At 37.9% G+C, this 17815-nt stretch overlaps 1 protein-coding gene across 3 annotated transcripts in view; it reads right to left on the reverse strand.

Moving 5' to 3' along the window:
- The window catches only part of BCAR3 (BCAR3 adaptor protein, NSP family member), a 103472-nt gene that overhangs the window by 25496 nt on the left and 60161 nt on the right, over positions 1–17815 (reverse strand). For all 3 annotated transcript variants that reach the window (XM_050307324.1, XM_050307323.1, XM_050307325.1), the window contains one exon: positions 9939–9978. In XM_050307324.1, coding sequence (XP_050163281.1) covers positions 9939–9978 — 40 coding nt within the window. The remainder of the gene's footprint in view (positions 1–9938; positions 9979–17815) is intronic.

A 17815-nucleotide genomic window follows, 5' to 3' on the forward strand; every position in this document is an offset into this window, starting at 1 on the left:
TTACAGTTGAACACCTTTTAAAGTGTAGAATAAGTGGAAGAAAGGAGATGACAATACTGTCAGAGAGTTTAGCTTACTTTTATCTTATTTTTATCTGTTCCTAACTCAAACATCTACAGGTTCATGAAGTTCCACCACCCAGCTCATGTCCAACCATTCTTCAGTCAATTCTCAACAGAACTGACTCACGTTCTCTTGTATAACCTCACTTCCTGCAAGCTGTTGTTGGTGCAGCTTCTAAACATAAATCAACAGATAGATCTGCAGCTCTAATTCCACTTGTTTGCATTGCACAGGTGTGGTATGGGAGAGGTCAGTGTAATTTCTTCCTCCTCTCCATCGTGGTTCCGGGAGGCTGGCTCAGAAATACACTGCAGTTGGACAGGAACAGTTAGAAAGCAGAATTTGCATCTATTTAGTTTACACTGCTGCTTGAATAAACCTCTTTGAAAATCTGCCTCATATAAAAACCCAGATTGGCAGCTACAAGAAATAAATGCCCAATCTGCTTATGAGTTCCATATTAGGTCCTAATTTGCACTTTAAGACATCCAAATGCTGTTGAGATTTGTATGCTTTAGTTATAAAAGATCAGATTTTTTCAAAGTCAACTGGCAGTAAGTCTGACTTTCCTACTAGCCACCTTCCCATTATGAATCCACCAGCATGTTTTACTGATCCTACCAAAAACTAGCATACATATTCTCGAGCTCCATCTACTGTCTGCCAACCCACATACAAACATGAATCAATTTTATAATGTCTCACCTGTATTTAATTCAATTTATTCCTTAGATTGGGAAAATAAAATTAAAAACTTTTGAAAATGCATGAATTTCCTGTTTTGTTCAGAATTAGTTCACAATTTATGATTAATACTTTCTTCCCTTTCCTGCTGACTTAGCTGTCACTAGTCCAACTAGCTTTGCTGCTCAGCACACAAGAGCTCTCTCACACACAAAAGTAAGCCATGAACACAATCGCTAACTTCAGACTTCTGTTTTTGAAAGCCTCCCCAGTCCTATCGAAGTAAAGTGCTTTTTGTATGAGATTTACACCAATTTCAAATAAAATTCAAAGAGGAAAAAATTCTGCTACTTCACCAGGGTAAACGGTCAACTTTTAAATATCAGTTATTTATCTAAAACTCTCAAATACCCTAAAATACTTCCATTTTATCCAAAGAATGTATATTTTGGATGTGTAACACTCAAAAATAAGGCTTTATAAGTCACTTAGGCTCTGTCTGAGCTCAGCTTTTCAAAAGCCCCTTTCTATGTTTTATTAACACAAGGATTTGAGGACATGGAGGCAAATTATCTCTGGGTATTCTAGACAGCCATCAGAACACAGTCCATTATTTGTGTAGGTGTTCTTATTTTCTAGAAGTATCTGACACACAAAAATGTCAGACCAACCTGTTCCTTGGACAGCCCACATCAACAGATGTTATCACAGCTGAAATGTCCCAGTGCTCCTTCTGCTGCCCCTCCATAGGCTAAACTCTGCCTAAACAGTGTGCCTCCAAAAAGAGGCAAGATGTACAGATCACACACAGTGTTCCACTCTTACTCTAATTATTAGCTATAAACACAGCTCTGAGAGATTAGGAGCTTTACCTCCCTAGGCTTTATCAGTAAGAGGACCCAAAATGCTGCTTAATAATAATAATAATAACAACAACAACAATAATCGTCATCACCATCTGCTTTCCATACACTATATACTCACTCCCCCTTGTGGGTCACATGCTTATGGACATTGAAACATCAACTTCAGTATGTTTTGCATGAAGGAGTTAAATATAAATACTTTCATGCCCCTGTCAGCTCTTGCTACTAGTCCATCTTCTAAACTATGAAAGAATGCAATATCATCAGTAACAGAGTTCCTGTGGAACAATCCTGAAAGCCTAAAATTAATAGAAAAATAAGTATTCCGAGAGACACAACTCAGCAACAGTTGCAAAAAGATGAATAGAAAAGATGGTAAACTGCAGTCAGATCTTTGATGTTATTAATGGTTAAACACCTCATGAAAAGGACTAAAATTATGCACTCATGCATTTTCTATATATACAGACCTACTCATATATGTATATAGAAGAAAACTGTAAGGTGTAAGAATTCCAGCTGATGCCATCATATAAATAAGACTTGATAGTAGTTACTGATCATCCAGCAAAGATATTGAAAAAGTCAACTAAGTAGCTACTGCCACCAGTATTACTACTGGTTCCAAGGAAATCAGTACAAATGATATAATTTTATAGTTTTCAACTAAAAACATGGTGCAATCTCAGTGCATGCAGTGGCTTTTGATGACTCCAGATCAACCATCATTTAAGAGTTAATGAGTAATAATAGAAGAAATAGAATACAGACATTAACAGGGTCAGATCCATGACAGGACAAGATGTAAGATTAACCATTAACACAAACACAGAGAATGCTCCCTGCTCTATGAATTATCAGCATTCTATATTTACCAAAGCATATTCAGCATTACAGAAGATGCTCCGTAAGATAAATACCCTAAACTCCATTTCAGCATCAGGAGAAGGGGATGCAAGAGCCACGGCTAAAAAACTTTACAATAAAAGTCAGAATAATTAGAAAGCCATTATCCACTTGCCTCAATTCATATAAGGATTATCAGTCACAAAACAAAACAAAAAAATCTCTCCTCACAGTATGCTAAAAAAAACCCCAACGAACCCACAAACAAACAAAAAACCTCAACCAAGGAAAAAGAAAAAAACCAACCCATCCACAAAAAGCTACCACAGATCTTAAAACTAATAAGGTCATTCAGGAGTGGGGGCTGGGCAACAGCAAAAAGCTCCAACAGTAACAAACTAACTTGGGATTCTCTCTATTAGGGAAACATGAACTAGGACAGGACACTGAGGGTACATTGTCTTGTAGAGCTGTAGAATCAACTTCCTGCACAGTTCACTGCAAACATCAGCTTAGATTTTATCACCACTTTGCATCCAGTAGATTACAGGACTGCTGACTCAACCATATTTTCGCAGATAAGCCTGTTGGTCAAACAAAATTCAACATTAGAAAATACTCAAACTTAGGCATAAGATTCCATGACTAATTATGGATAACTGCATTCTATCAAATAAAACAAGTTTTCTTTAACTCCAAATAAACAGGGCAAGATTTTCACCCTGATTTTAGGGGAATTAACTACTTGAGAGCTTCTAAATTTTAATTACATATGTAACTCCTTAAGTATTTTTTATTTTGTACTTGGTTGATGAAATATTTTAGGAATAATTATCATACATACATAAAGAAATCACTGCCCTTTCTAAGCAGAGAAAGAGCACAAGTTGTAAAAAACAAGCCCACTACAAGGCTGAAGAAAAAATTCTACCTGAAATTTTATTGTTACCAGAATAGGATTAAAAGTAAATTACAAGATGCTTTGTCCAACTTCTTGCAATAGCCAAAACTTATCCCACTAGAAAATTAAGTAAAGGTAACATATAGAAGACAGATGGACCAAAAAAAAAAAAAAAAAAAAAAAAAGGCAACAAACCCCAACCCGAGAAAACCCCAATCAACAGAAAAACCCCCCATCTCTACGTGCAAAATACCACGTTTTAGGGAAAAGCTTTTCCTCAGTAACAATTAAAAGACCATTAGACTACTTTAGTTTGGGAGGTAGAACAGATTATCTTGGGAGGCTATGGAATCTCTTTTGTTGGAGGTTTTGAACTAATCAGAACACCAATTCTAACAATCTCAGTGACACACTGACAAAAAAAAATTCTCAAGTTCCCTCAAGACCTACTTTTATAACTTAATGACAGAAAGGAGGGGAAAGATTCCCCCCCATTCTGGGCCTCTTGAGGGAAAAAAAGCAACAAACTTCCAAAAGTGTTGTAACTACCGAAGTTACAATGAAATTATTATGAAAAATGTGATTTTAACAGCCACGACTTGATTAAAAAAATATCGAGTTACATTGTTTCTTCTCCAGCAGAGGGCAGCGTATAACCAGCAACCACCCAGCAAGAATCAAAGCGGAAGTTTTTGTTAGACAGAAAATGACACGTATTGAACATCAGATTGGCTCTAACAGAATCTTACGTTTCTGAATTACACAGCTGGTGTACAAGAGGCAACTGCTATGGAATGATGTGATGTTTTAGCTTCAGTTCCTGCTAAGTATAGAAACGTGAAATAAAAGTAAATATGTCTGACCGAAACATTACTGACAGCACTGATGATCTTTGAGTTGGATGACAAATCTGTCATGACAAAGAGATGTGTAAAGTCCAAGTTAGTCACATGGGCATACTCGTTTTCTCCTCAACAAAATCCATCCCATCTGATAATTCCACCTTCTGTGATACTGTTGCTCTTGCTGCAGTTGCAAAAAGTGTGGAAAAAAAATTCCTGAACTACCATAAGGATTTAAAAAGACCCTCCTGCTGGTATGGTGCCTCAGCGCCAGGCATTCCTCCCAGCTCAGGTACTTTATGCACAGCACTGTCAGACAATGCAGAAACTCCACAGACTTTCTGCTCACAAGTCACAACTCGCATCTCAACAGGCAAGTCTGCGCAGGAGAGCGATCCACGGCATGAACAGGAACACACTGCACTTGGCAACTGTTCCAGCGAGGTGGGGATTTCTCTAATATATTTCCACATCTAAAAAAGGCTCCTTGCAATGTAGTTTCATTGTCATCAGGAAGAATTGTTTCCCAAACTTGGCTACTTGTCATGCTGACACAGATTTTTTCCTAAGCTTTCCCAAATATGCACACTACACACAAAAACTTCACTTTTGGTGATTCTCTTCCCATAGTATCTTCTTGGCATAGCCAAAAGAATAGTGAGTCAAACACCCACACGTACTGGCATCCACAATATTATGAATTTGTGCAATTAACTATATAAACTGTGCATCAATAAACCTCATCACCTGATCTAAGTTCTCTAAAGTTGAATTAAACCCACAAAACATTGTCCTATCTTGCAAAGTTACAGATAACGATCAAGATGCTGGAATGTCATTAAAATTTTATTTTCACTTGCATTAACCAAAGCCATGATAAATGACAGTAACTTTTATGACAGTTTGCTTTCTAACAAAACCAAGGAGCTGTAAAAATAGGGAAAAAATGAACACTGTGGGGCTGAGACAAACAACAATCCTTCAGCAGAACTTCATAAGAGAATGTTTTTCTGCAGCTGTAACTTCCTTAGGCCAGTAACAGTTTTTTCAAGTCCGAATCTAAATATAAACTTCCCTCATGACCATGCTGAACAGACAATAAGTCACAAATTTTGTAATTTTCCACTAATGGATGAAAATACAACTCTAAAACCACAGGCTGTAGTAATACTCATCAACTTGTAGCTGATATGTATTTCTGTAATTATTAAGCACTATTTCCATGGGAAATGCTCGAAAGGTTTCCATGAGAGGAAGAGAGAAATCTAGTTTGTTTTTTTTTTTCTTTTTGCCCTGATATAGCTTCAGTGATTACAGCACAGACTTCTATAAAAAGAACCTAAAGTATTTATAGTGAATAGGAATGGGACAGAAAGCTATCTTTAGTTCACATGAATTTGATCAAACCGACTCACAAAAAGTTCTCTGACACACTCAAATCTGCCAGCACTTGATTCTTTCTCTCCTGCTGCAGGAATCTGTTCTGTGGATGTGCAGACTCAGGGTGTGGGAAGAACCTGCAGAGACTACCAATGGATCTATTATTTGGCTCATAAAACTTGTAAAAATCTCACAGAATGTACAACGTGCTATTGTGTCCCTAAATCTCTTTCATGACTTGGGTAGCAGCCTGACTCAAAGCAGTCTGGCCTGTTTTCACTTCTACCATAAAAGGTTTTTTTGAAAGAGCCATTTAACTGTGACCATGGTTTCAGCAGCACTGTGAGGACAAAGGAAGGGTTGAAGCCATATGGACACTTCAGTACTCCAACTCCAGCAAATCAGTGCTTTTTTCCTCCCGCTTAGAACTTGCTTTTGCATAATTAGCTCTCTTTATGTATCGAATGAACTAATACATCAATAGTCAAGATGTAGTAAACTGAACTGCCATTTGTGAGCTGTAATTTAAAGAATTAGAAACCATAGTGCACCTATAGAGAATTCTCTAAAAAAAAAAAAAAAATGCAAGTGCCCTATAACTAGTGCTTTTCTGCCTTGTACCTTGAACAGAATAAAATAGCAGAAAAAACAGTTTATTTTGCCTTTCCTCTGTTCAGAGTATTTCTGAATACAAGGATTTATTTGTATTACTTTGAGTCACCAGATGCCAGAAAGGAAAGGTTTGTTAAAAAGCAAATTGATACACTCAGCTTCAATGTTTACCGTGAGTCTCTTTGCTTGTAGTCACTGCTGCCAGAACAAACATGATAATATTTTCTTCACTGTGAACCAGCACACTGAATCAAAACTAGAACCATCTCACTCTTCCTCAAGCCTGAATGAATTCTCCACATTCTGTTTACAGCAGAGTCCAGTTTTGAAGAGATGCTGATTACTGCCCAGAAGGAGCACATTCTAAACAAGTATTATCTTTTTTATGGGACTCTCCAGAAAATCCAGTAGCATGTCTGCATCACTGCAGAAACAGTGCTAATTTGCAACGATGAAGCTTTAGGGCATGCTCTGTGCCTGCTTTGTTTTGTAAAATTACTTTTTAAATCTAGCTAGTTTAAAACTAGCTGCTTGCCTTGAAGGAGAATAGGTATGACTGTGCAGCCTGAAAAAGTGGATCAGTTATGAGAATGGCATCTATTTGATCACTTGTATCTTTCAAAACAGCCACCTACAATTAGTGTGTCAGGGAGCAACAGAAGTGGGACTGCTCCCTAAGGAATGGTGATCTGGGAGCACAGGGTGGGCAAAGTGCTCACCAACAAGGTGCAGTCCCACAGCACCAAGATGCAAGGGAGGTGAGCAGGGTGATGACACCAACAGGTCCTATCACATTCCAGAGAGCCTCAGGCAAGACCAGCCAGGTCTAAGTCCGTCCAGGGCTTCCCACACAGCACTTGAGAAACAGGACTAGGGGCAGGCACCTCCTCAACAACTTGGGCAGGGTTTGAAGGCCCCAGCCTGGTAGAGCCCTTGCTGGGTGGGTGTGGGTGGAGGTCCTAAGTGAGGCTGTCCAGGACACTTAAAAACGAGTGCCCTCAGGGCCTGACAGTACAGTTTGTTTGGGACTGTAACTCCTGGGTAGACTCACCAGTAGCCAAACTACCCAGTATGACTTAAATTTGTGCCATGTATTATTTTCAGGATAATGCAATTTTTTACAATGCAAATTAATCCAAAGTCTCTCTTCTCTTCACAGTTTGAATAGCAACATGAGAATCAGTATCATGACTTTGTGTACAATCAGTTTCAGCATTAGTTCTTATGTCTGACTGATACATCATATGTACTTCATACTCAAGTTCATGTTTTCAGTCAGTAAATTAACACTTCTTTGTTGAGAGACAATCCCAACTATATTTTCCCATGCATCAGAAATATAAATCTGTCGCTCAGAACTTCAGTATCCTACATCAGCAAAATATGGTTCCCAAAAGTGCTTCTTATTTCTCCCTCTTCTCTTACTATGTCTTCTTCACTCAAAGGTATTTTTTTCACCACTTAAGCAACATCTGTCAAAGCCTACCTGCTTGTTCAAACTACACATGCACAGACTATAATCAAGGAGACTTGTGCAAATGGCAGTGGTGATACAAACATTGTGAAAGGTTACAGAAATCTATTTTTTCTGTATGAGTAGATTAGTGTTCTGCAGTTTATACCTGACTTAACACTGCCATTGTAACTTATTCAAGGATCTGTAAAGTTTATAAACAGTAATATAATAGTTAACATAAGGTAGGTTATAGAAGACAATGAACACATACTTGCTGAAACTTAAGCCAATAAAGAGGGTCCAAGATCCTGTTAGTATGAATTCAGGCACATCTTCTACAGTTAGAGTTAACTGATAACAAATTATTGATGAGTCTTCCTTTATTTGCACCATCTTCTGTGTAAGAACACATTTCTAGAATCAGTTTAGTTAGTAACCCAGACTTTGACAGACAAAGTGTTTTGGGGGGTTATATTTATTAGAAAACAATTTCTTCATATTTTTCAAAGTTGTAGTTTAAGATTTCTTGTCTAGAATTCCTATAATAATATCATTGAACTAGGGTCCAAACTCAGAGTTCCCTAAAGATACAGATAGGAAAAACTGAAAAAGGAAGAAGAGGGGATAAGCAACCCTTGTATTCTCCCTCATATGTCTCTTTTCCCCAGGCTTTCCTCCTCAACATCAAAGTTTTAATAACAAAGCTTAGCACTACTGCTATTGACAAGAGTCCAAGACAAGCTTCTACTAGAAAAGTTGAAAAGATCAGAAACCACATTTATAATATAGAACTTGCTGCAACAAGACAAGACACCCATATTGATGAATTGGCACATGATACCTCTGCCTTCTACTTGGTCATATTATTAAAACTGTTAACAACATACTCTGTACAGCATAATGCAAGATACATAGTAAATTAAATAGAGCAATTAACATGTCCACCACATTGTTGCCTCTGGCATCCCCTCTTCTACAGCACTCATGAGAAGGCTTTTGGCCTTCTCTGTCTCTGGTACTTTACCATACCCCAAATTTAGGCTGGGATTGAGGCCAGGGACCTCACAACACTGAGCTAACTGTTGAGAGCAGAAATCCAGCAGCTGTTCTAAGAGTCCTCTGGCAGTCACTTTTCCATGGACCTTTGTGTCCTGCTCTTCCCCTCCTCTTGTTTGAAACCCTACTTCCTACATCTATCCCAACTCCAGGTAGAAAGCACAGCAGATGACCCTGACACACTTTCAGATAAATTAATTCTCAGCACTTTCTTATGACAATCCCCTCTCAACACATTCTCCTAGTTTACTTCTTCAATCAGCCTGAACCCTAAGATTGGGCACCTCTCCATTTCCCTCAACTATGAATATCCACAGAGGGAATTCCAGCAGCAAAACCCAGACCGGCTCTGTTCAGTCTCTTCTTCTCCTGATCTCTAACCTGCAGCAGAAATTCAGGTGTCTGAGAAATCCAGACTTGCATGAATAGCTACAGAAATATCCTATGTTAAGGATAACCTGTGTTTATCTGACACTTCTCAGAAAACTTCTAAAAGATTCCTAAAAAAACAATTAGAGAAGCCCATTGTTGAGAGACATGATGTATAAGTCAAATTCTTGCAAGGTTCTGAGAAATAATATTCACCTAAACATGTTGAGAGGCACTAATTCAGTAGAAATTACAGCACTGCAAGAGATTCCCAGTACAGAATCACATCCCTAAGGCTTCTTTCAAAGTTTCTATATTGCCAATCCAGGATTGATTTTTGAATCAAATTTATAAATGTTCCAGAGTACTTTTTATTTACTCTAACAAAGTACACACTCTGATCTTGTACAAAAGGAAAACAGAACTCACAGTTTTTCCAGGATTCCAGTTACTTTTTGAACTAGAAGTGAATTTTTAACCATAATGTTGGTAAGTATATTGCTAAAACCATAAACCTGAACCTGACATTTTTATGCTACTTTCAGATGTGTTCCTTTACTTCCCCAGAATTCCATAAGCAAGACATGCAGAGTCTTTTAATCTGTCAACAAAAGCAAAAATTTAGGTAGTCACCACATAAGTGTAAAGAAGCCTCAATATAAAAATGCAACCTACACCCAAAGCACAATTCCCACAAGTATTTCATTGAAGCAGTAAGAAAACAGTCTGACGTGTATCATCAGTTTCTCTGTAGCAAAAGACGGACAGCTGCACTAGTTAACCACAAATGACTGGAAATGCTCTGGCAGTGCTGGGTATATACACCAAGTAAAATATTTTGAGAGTAAGAAATTGTACCTTACCTTAACGTATTCCAAAGTAGGGTCCAGAATATTCTGATCTCTGTGACAAAATGGGGCAAGGAGAGAAGAAGACAGGACAGAAAACAAACAAACAAACAAAAAAGGTAAGTCCAGATATAACTTTATACTGGAGATGCATTCATATGAGCTATAGGCTACTAGGTCACATTAAAATCTTCATTAAAACTGTGTGTTAGAGCTACATGGTTTATGCTATCTATCTTTTAACAAATACATAAATCATCGATTTCTTCTAGAAGAACAGGTAGTAGAGCCAATAGTAATTATTTGGGGAATAAAATTAACTATACCATTTTAAGTAAATCAAAAACAATCTTGCAATTTCAACAGATGGCTGAAACACTTACATGCCACCCAAAATATTTGAAATAAATTTAAAAGAGAGCTCTCTCAATGACTTCTGAATTTATTTCTTTGCTTGTTTGTTTTCCCATTTAAGCTACTGCTGCTGATCGCAGTCAGAGGGCACTGCTAACAGAAAGTAGAAACTGAAACATTCACTTTTTATATATACAGAGAAAAAGTTCTCAAAGTTATCACCAATTCAGCATCACAATTGTTTTAAAGTCACTGCCCCAATTCAAAAGGAAAAGATCTTGTCACAGGTTTTCTCTACAGGCAGATGGCAAAGGGCACAGAAGCCCAAAATGAAGAGCTTTGTGATCAGTTCCAACTCTTTAACCCAAATATATGTTTATTTCTATTTCAAAGCACTTTGTATGTTTGTTTGGGACCGAGCAGGTTAGAGTTTGCAGTTCATGACTGGATGTTTGCTACAGAGCCTGGGATGACATATTTGATGGTGCCCTTAAATACAAACATACAACAGAGCACAATGAAAAACGTGCAAACTTACAGAGGGATCAGGCACTTGTAAGGGAATCAAGACTGACCCATGGAGAACATAAACCCTACACATTTAGAACCACAACCCTGTTTGGTGCAAGTTGTGACAATGATGTAACACTGGACACCTAATAATTCCCTGTGTTGTTTTGAATGTAATTGCATATAATATGAAACTATGTTATTATTTTATACACAGTTTTTAGTCTGATTCCTTAACAGTTTTTAATCCAGAATACCTACACAGAGGTAAAACTGAGCCTTCCCACCTCTTAGCCCTGCCCATAATATGATGGTACTCAGCTGTTCACGCTCTATCATGAGTTACTGTTTCACATTATCCCAATATTTACCAAGGGTCAAGTTTCATTCTCAGCTTAGTTTAAAAAAAAAAAAAAAAGAAAGAAAAAAAAGCTGGAAAATGCAATGGAAATAGAATTTGGACCATTTGAAACTTTTCCCTATGCAATATACAAAGAAGGGGCAATTTGGTAACTGTATGAGAATAAAATATGTGCAAGTATACCAGAGAAAATGGGTGAAACACAGAGGAAAAAGAAAAGGAAGTTCTGAAACAGAAGAAACATTTTCATTCTTGACACATTGCAAATTGACTGGAAAAAAAATCCCATTCTTAATCAGTTCAACAAAGTCATTAGGCATGGTTGAATTCTCCTCACGTTCAAATGGTCCGTGGGAAGTTGTGCCAGTACCAAGTGCTTTTGAAAAACTTTGCAGTTTAGTTCTTCGCTTGCCTGGGGAATCTTTGAGGACAAAGGGTCTACCAGCACTGCATGTGCAACACACTCTAAAAGAACAAACCTGCTTACTTTGTCAGCAAGCACATTTTGTTATGGGCTGCATTCACAACCTCCACTCCTGCAGCAGCCTCGCTACAGACTCCCCTGTTCCCACCACCTGGTACAAGGCAAATGATCCTTAGGACAGATCAAGCCAAAGCAAAATGAAAGAGGTAGAAAAGTTTTAAGATCAAACAGTTTATTTACTGCTATATAAAGCAGGAAATCCAGAAGAGAGTGGGGAGAGAAGTGACCTACATTTCCTTCAGCATCCACACAACAGAAGTGCTTTGAACATTTTTGGCTTTAGGAAATGGATGGTGTAACAAGTATCTTCACAAGTACTATAATATTTTATCTGGTAAGCTGGCCAACAACAGAATGCATGAAACCCTGCAATTCATCACAGGTACAGCTCATATAGAAAGATGTTCATGTCAGATACCTGTCTCCAAGCAGATCTACCCCTCTCTCTCCCCATCTTCCCCTGTTGTCTAAGCCTTCATCTTTGTGCCAATTTTTTGAAGTTATTTTCAAGGGATGGTAACTTTCACTGATGTGCAGCAACTAAGAGTAAAAATTATTCACTGCATTTTCCTTCATTAGATTTCACCACAGTACTATCATACATCATATGCAGAAAACCAGATTATCAGTTAGCTCAAAAAAACTAGAATTCAACAAAATAAAACTGACTCCTGAATCTCAGCTCTCTGTTAGCAATGATGATGTGCTTCTTTATGCCATATGCCCCCATAAAGGGACGTCATGAACTTCAAAACAAAAAATAAAGCATCTCTTTTCCTTTCCATTTTTCCCTCTCAAGGAATCTTAATAAAAAATGGTGAACCCAAATTCTCCCTTCTTGTATTAGATTATCTGCAGAAAGAAAAAAATTAATACTTCAGATAACTACCAGATCTGATGACAAATACTGTTTCTACCATCTCTCAAAATCAATTAAGCTGCAAGTTTGATTCAATAATACTAAGTTCTTCATCTTTCATCAGATTTTATTACCTTCCAAATAATGCTAATGTTTATCTTCATTGTATTCTTGACTTTACAGCTGTATTCATTTGCACCTGCTTACCTACAACATTCACGCATTAGAGTCAACCAGTACTGTGTAAACTGTGGGTTCATGGATTGGATTTTATTTTACATTTTAGATTCTTATTAAGCAGATAAGACCTACTTCCATTCATTAAAAATGCATATTTAATACAGAAAGATGTCTGTCACCTGGAATAGGGAAGTTGTCAGAACACCTCAAGTCAAGGGGTTGACTAAGTATGCAATAGGACACACAGTATTGGCTTCATGCTCTTTTCATCCTCAATCTGTCACAGAAAAAAATTTAAGGGATGCAAACACACTACCACAACTATTTTGGGTATTCATATTGCTGCCAGACTCTATCACGTCATTTCATGACAAAACAAAATCCCTTTCCAGCACTTTATTGCTCATAGTAACAAAAAAGAAGAAAAAAAGCACCTGACTTGATACATGTAATTAAGTCATTCTCCTGAGTAGTGTAAATCCTTTCTTTACCCTCCTTCACATGTATAAGTCTGTGTGGAAACTCTAGCAGTATAAACACTCCTCCAGTAATAACTAATCACTAAAAGAAAGCAGTCATCACAGTCTGAACCTTCATGATTCTGAGCTTTTCCTAGCCAGAAACAGTCTCTCTAGACTGACATCTGACATCACCTTTTTCTCTGCTGGCTGATCTTACAGACACACAATCCTTTAATCTCTCCTAGTAATCCTTGGAAACCATTTCAATTTCTTTTCAGTCCAGCTTCAAGACTCTTATTAGAATTATGCACTTTTTTTCATGTATTGGTTTCTTGTTGATACTGCCAAGAAAATATACAGAGCTTGCAAGTCAAGAGTGGAGTTTCAGCAACCTCAAAACAAGATGAAGACAAGACAACAGAAAATGTGGAGTTGCTCTTTTGCTTCTCTCTTCTCTTCCTTCTTCCCATAGCAACTTTTTTTTTTTTTCAACAGTGAAGAGCTTGGTGTCATTCTGGTTGGAACTGACTGCCTATGAGCAAGTACTGATACCTTTGATCACTGTGAGAACCAATGGAACTTCTCAGAAAGCAGGGATTATCACTGTATGTAAACTCCTTCGAGATACAGCTACAGCTGACTGAGATGAGAAAAGGGAATGGAATTCATATTTATTGGATGCTATTCTTCCACTTCCCAGCACTTCTAAATGACAGTCAAATGTGTAGGAAGAATTAAAAGATTAAAAAAGGCAACAAAAAAAAAGCCTTTTGAAGTTGTCAACATCAACAGTCACTGGTTAAAAGGAAGAAAAAAACCACTATAAGCAACTAGAATCATATTTCTGGTATGACAAAGTAAATATTGCCATACTGCTAACTTGAAATCTTGCATGGATTTTGAATGAGCAACAAAACATGAAAATTTGGTAGAGAAAACTTTAACTTCCAGGTAACTAGTCACTATTTTAAATAATTTATACAATTGTTAGGTACTGATAATCAGCACTGGAATTGAAAAGCCAAATCCTAGAGTTCAACTGCAACATAAATTATTCAGTTCAGTGGGTGCAGGAGAATATCCAGAATCTCAGTAACTGAGACAGTCTCTTTTTCAGACTTTGAGGTTTGGTCAATAGTTCTCTACAGCACTGCTTCAATAAAGAACCTTTAAGCAGGTGTCTGTAATCTTTAGCTGCTGATTCTACAAAAACTTTCTACTAACATTGGATATTACCTCCTCACACTGTTGTTGCTGTAAAGAATCCTGCAACACACAGACCTTCCCAGACTAAGCCATATTAAGCACCTGCTTCTTCCAGGCCTGTGGCATCCTCACAGACATATCAGCTACAATTATAAATTAGCTGTGGTGATAACTTTAATGAAATTTAAGCACAGGTACAACAGCATCATCAGAGATGCCCAAATCCTCACTATCACTCAACTCCCCATATGGATATTCTTACAGGGTGAAAACTGCTGAATGGCCCTGAAGCAGCTTTGTGCTACTTCACACTTCTATAAATGTACTTCTGGGAAAAACATTAGGACACATTGCCAGTATCTGATGAAAATACATTTGCTTGTTTAAAGTGACCTTTGCTGGAGACATTTTCAAAAGCATCTCCTTTCTGCCACATGGAAAGAGTGATCATGGGAAGAACTATCTTCTCAATAGTTCCAATGCCAATGGTGCCAATGCCAAATATGAGTGAAAATACAATAGAGGCTCAAAAGGAGCCTGAGAAACTGAGAATGTACCAAGTTATTGCATGGTTGCTAACACAGACACAACTGCAGTAAAATGACCAGATGGGATCAAATGCCTTCTTCAATTTGTGTCTTTGAAATCTCTCCATCTGTGTAGATTTCTGAAATACACTGCTACTTAAGTATGAAGGTGCAAGTTTGAGCATGCTGGACATGGTGTGTTTAAGTATATGTAGTGCAGACTGATGTTATTTGTACTGTAAACTAGAGTAAAAGACCCAGTGATTTTATCCCCCAGCAGCTTCTGCTCCACACACACTCCTACTACATTCCTAAGGGCATTCCACCCTTCCATCTACAGCTGCACAGTACCATGGACATGACTCATTCAAACACCAGTGGAAACAAGTGCAAACTGCTATGACTAACTGTGTAATGACCTGCAGTTCACATAAGAACAGTTGGGACTCTTCAGTAATTAAACCTCAAGAAAAGATACAACGTACTTTTCCTTGAATTAAATGAAATCTCAACTTACTCCTATCCGTTTAGAATGCCCCAGCCATTTACTCCAACCACTTCAGTCTGCATCCCTTTAACCTTCTCCATTTTACCTACGGAAGCTGAAGAATGTACACCATTTTTACTACCTTCTTCTGAAAGAATTTCTGTTTCTGCACCACAAGCAATACTGGTCTCTGTAATTTGTTCAAAAGCTCAGACTAGGCACCTGCATTCTTTTTCCTCTGTTACCTTAACTTTTAGCATTACCAGAGCCAAAACTCTGTCCTTCAAAGCCCTTCTTAAATCTTCTATCCCAAGACCTATGCTGTGAAAGCGTGGCTGGGCAGCAAGACTATTGCTTATCCAAAACAGTCACTGTTTCTACAAACTTGTTTATATTTGTGCTGTTGCCTGTTGACCCATACCTTCAGCTGGCAACCCTCTATAGTCAGTGCTTTAGTTGCTGTGCAGTTATTCAGAACCCAGCTCCACAAAATTTTAAGTGTTCAAAATCAATGCAACTTTATGAAATGAATATGTATATCTCCAAAACACTGACAAACGTTCAGTAGAATCACTGTCTCCCTCAATTCATCTGAAATTCATCTAAGTGTAGGTACAGTTTATTCACAAACTATGGGTTTTTCACCTGGCTGACATGTCTTTCAGGAATGTGTATTTGGACTGAAGCACAGGAATGTTAATCCTTTGGTTTAGTACTGAAGAAGACAATGGAGGGAGGAAGAATTGCCCTCATTGTCTATTCCCTCAACTCAGCTTAGAAAGCTCATTCCATCAGATGTCTCCCTGCATTAGATATTGCAAGTAAGCATTAGGAATATACTCCCCTATGTAACATTTCATTACCATTTAAAGCATAAAAGGAGGAGAAAGGAAAACAAATGGTCACATGTGGACAAGAGGCAAGCTGAGGAAGCAATACAGCACTTGGTACAAGTGAATAGGGCACTCCATAATCTTTACAAGAGAGACCAGGAAGCAGCAGAGCCAGGAGAGGAACTCGGGGTGTGATGGAAGGAGTAATTCAAGAAAATTTCCACTACATAGAGTGTCCTCTGCTCAAAGAGGAAACAGCCTGAAAAGATAGAAGTTTTTAGGAAGTTTTTGAAAAATAACATCAACTAAATTTGATTGGGTCTTTTGAGGAATTTGGACTCAAGTTTCCCTGGTAAGTTATTCATTAATAAAAAGGTCCTGATCCCACAATTAATTTCAAACAATGATACAACTGTGCCCATCCCATATGGTGCTTCAGTTCCTCTGCTCAGAAGCTGAAGGACTGTGGTCTAATTCACCTCCAAAAGTGGAGAGATAGTCTCTTTTTTGAGACATTTTGTCATGTTTTCCTCATTCCCTCTCCCAAAATCCCACATGGGCAGGTTTCCAGTAATAGTCACCTGTAGCCAGTTTTCAAAAAATCCCCACAAAAATCAAGAAGTGCAGCTTCTGTTCTGCAGGTCTATGTCCACTAAGCAAAGAGAGAGGATGTCAGCATCAAATGGGAACAAAAGAGTGAAGTAGAACTTCACAACAGAAGAATCTGAACCCAACAATGGACAGAAGGGCTAAAAAGAAAAGGCAGACAAGCCAAAACAGAAATAAACCCCAGAGTTAATGGATAAGAGAATTTGCTACTGAATGTAAGCAGATAACATCAGCTGTTCTCTACTTATACAACACAGTATTCCTTCTACCCCAAACATCTACCACTTCAGTGGGTAGCTCTGTTCCTCCTCTGAGACAGCAGAGGTCACATCTGCAGGTGCATCTGTGACAAAAAGCATGAAGTGCTGGCAACATCTAAGGAGCTCTTCCTTTAAGAATCCACTTGGCTGCGCATGGAAGAAGTCAACAAGATATTCAGTGGCCCCAAATTCAACACACTTGTCTTACTCCTGTTAAGGAAACACAACCACAAACTCCCCGTTTGGTTCGGGATTTTCTGAAAACAACACACACTAAGAGGTAGATTCAGGCATTACACCAAAACCATAACTGCTTTTACTTAGAAGTTCTGTGGTTTTATAAAAATTTCCTCCCTACCTTACCCTAAAATATAGAGGGAATCAAAGGTATTGCTATAAGTGTATACAAAGAATTCATATAAAGAAGTAACACATATTCAAACTAAAACTATCCAACAAATAACATTTTCAAAATCACTATCAAAATAATTACTAAAGTAAATGCTGTCTAAATATCTGATCCACCCCATTCTCGAAACCCAAAGAAAACCAGAATTTGCAGCATCTGGAGAAACAAAATAGGCTGCAAATTCTGACAAGGAAAAAGCAAATCCCTGAACAGTGTGCTCCTCACCAAGTACTGCCTGGCCAGCTCTTTGCCCTTATAAATCAACTGTCAATTCAAGGATTTCAGCAGGCCTCATCTGTTGTGGTAATACCACTAAGAGAAAAGGAAAACTTTCAGGAACCCAGAATTCAGT

This window comes from Myiozetetes cayanensis, unplaced genomic scaffold (genome assembly GCF_022539395.1).
Source record: "Myiozetetes cayanensis isolate MyiCay16 unplaced genomic scaffold, myiCay2020 scf12, whole genome shotgun sequence".
NCBI lineage: Eukaryota > Metazoa > Chordata > Aves > Passeriformes > Tyrannidae > Myiozetetes > Myiozetetes cayanensis.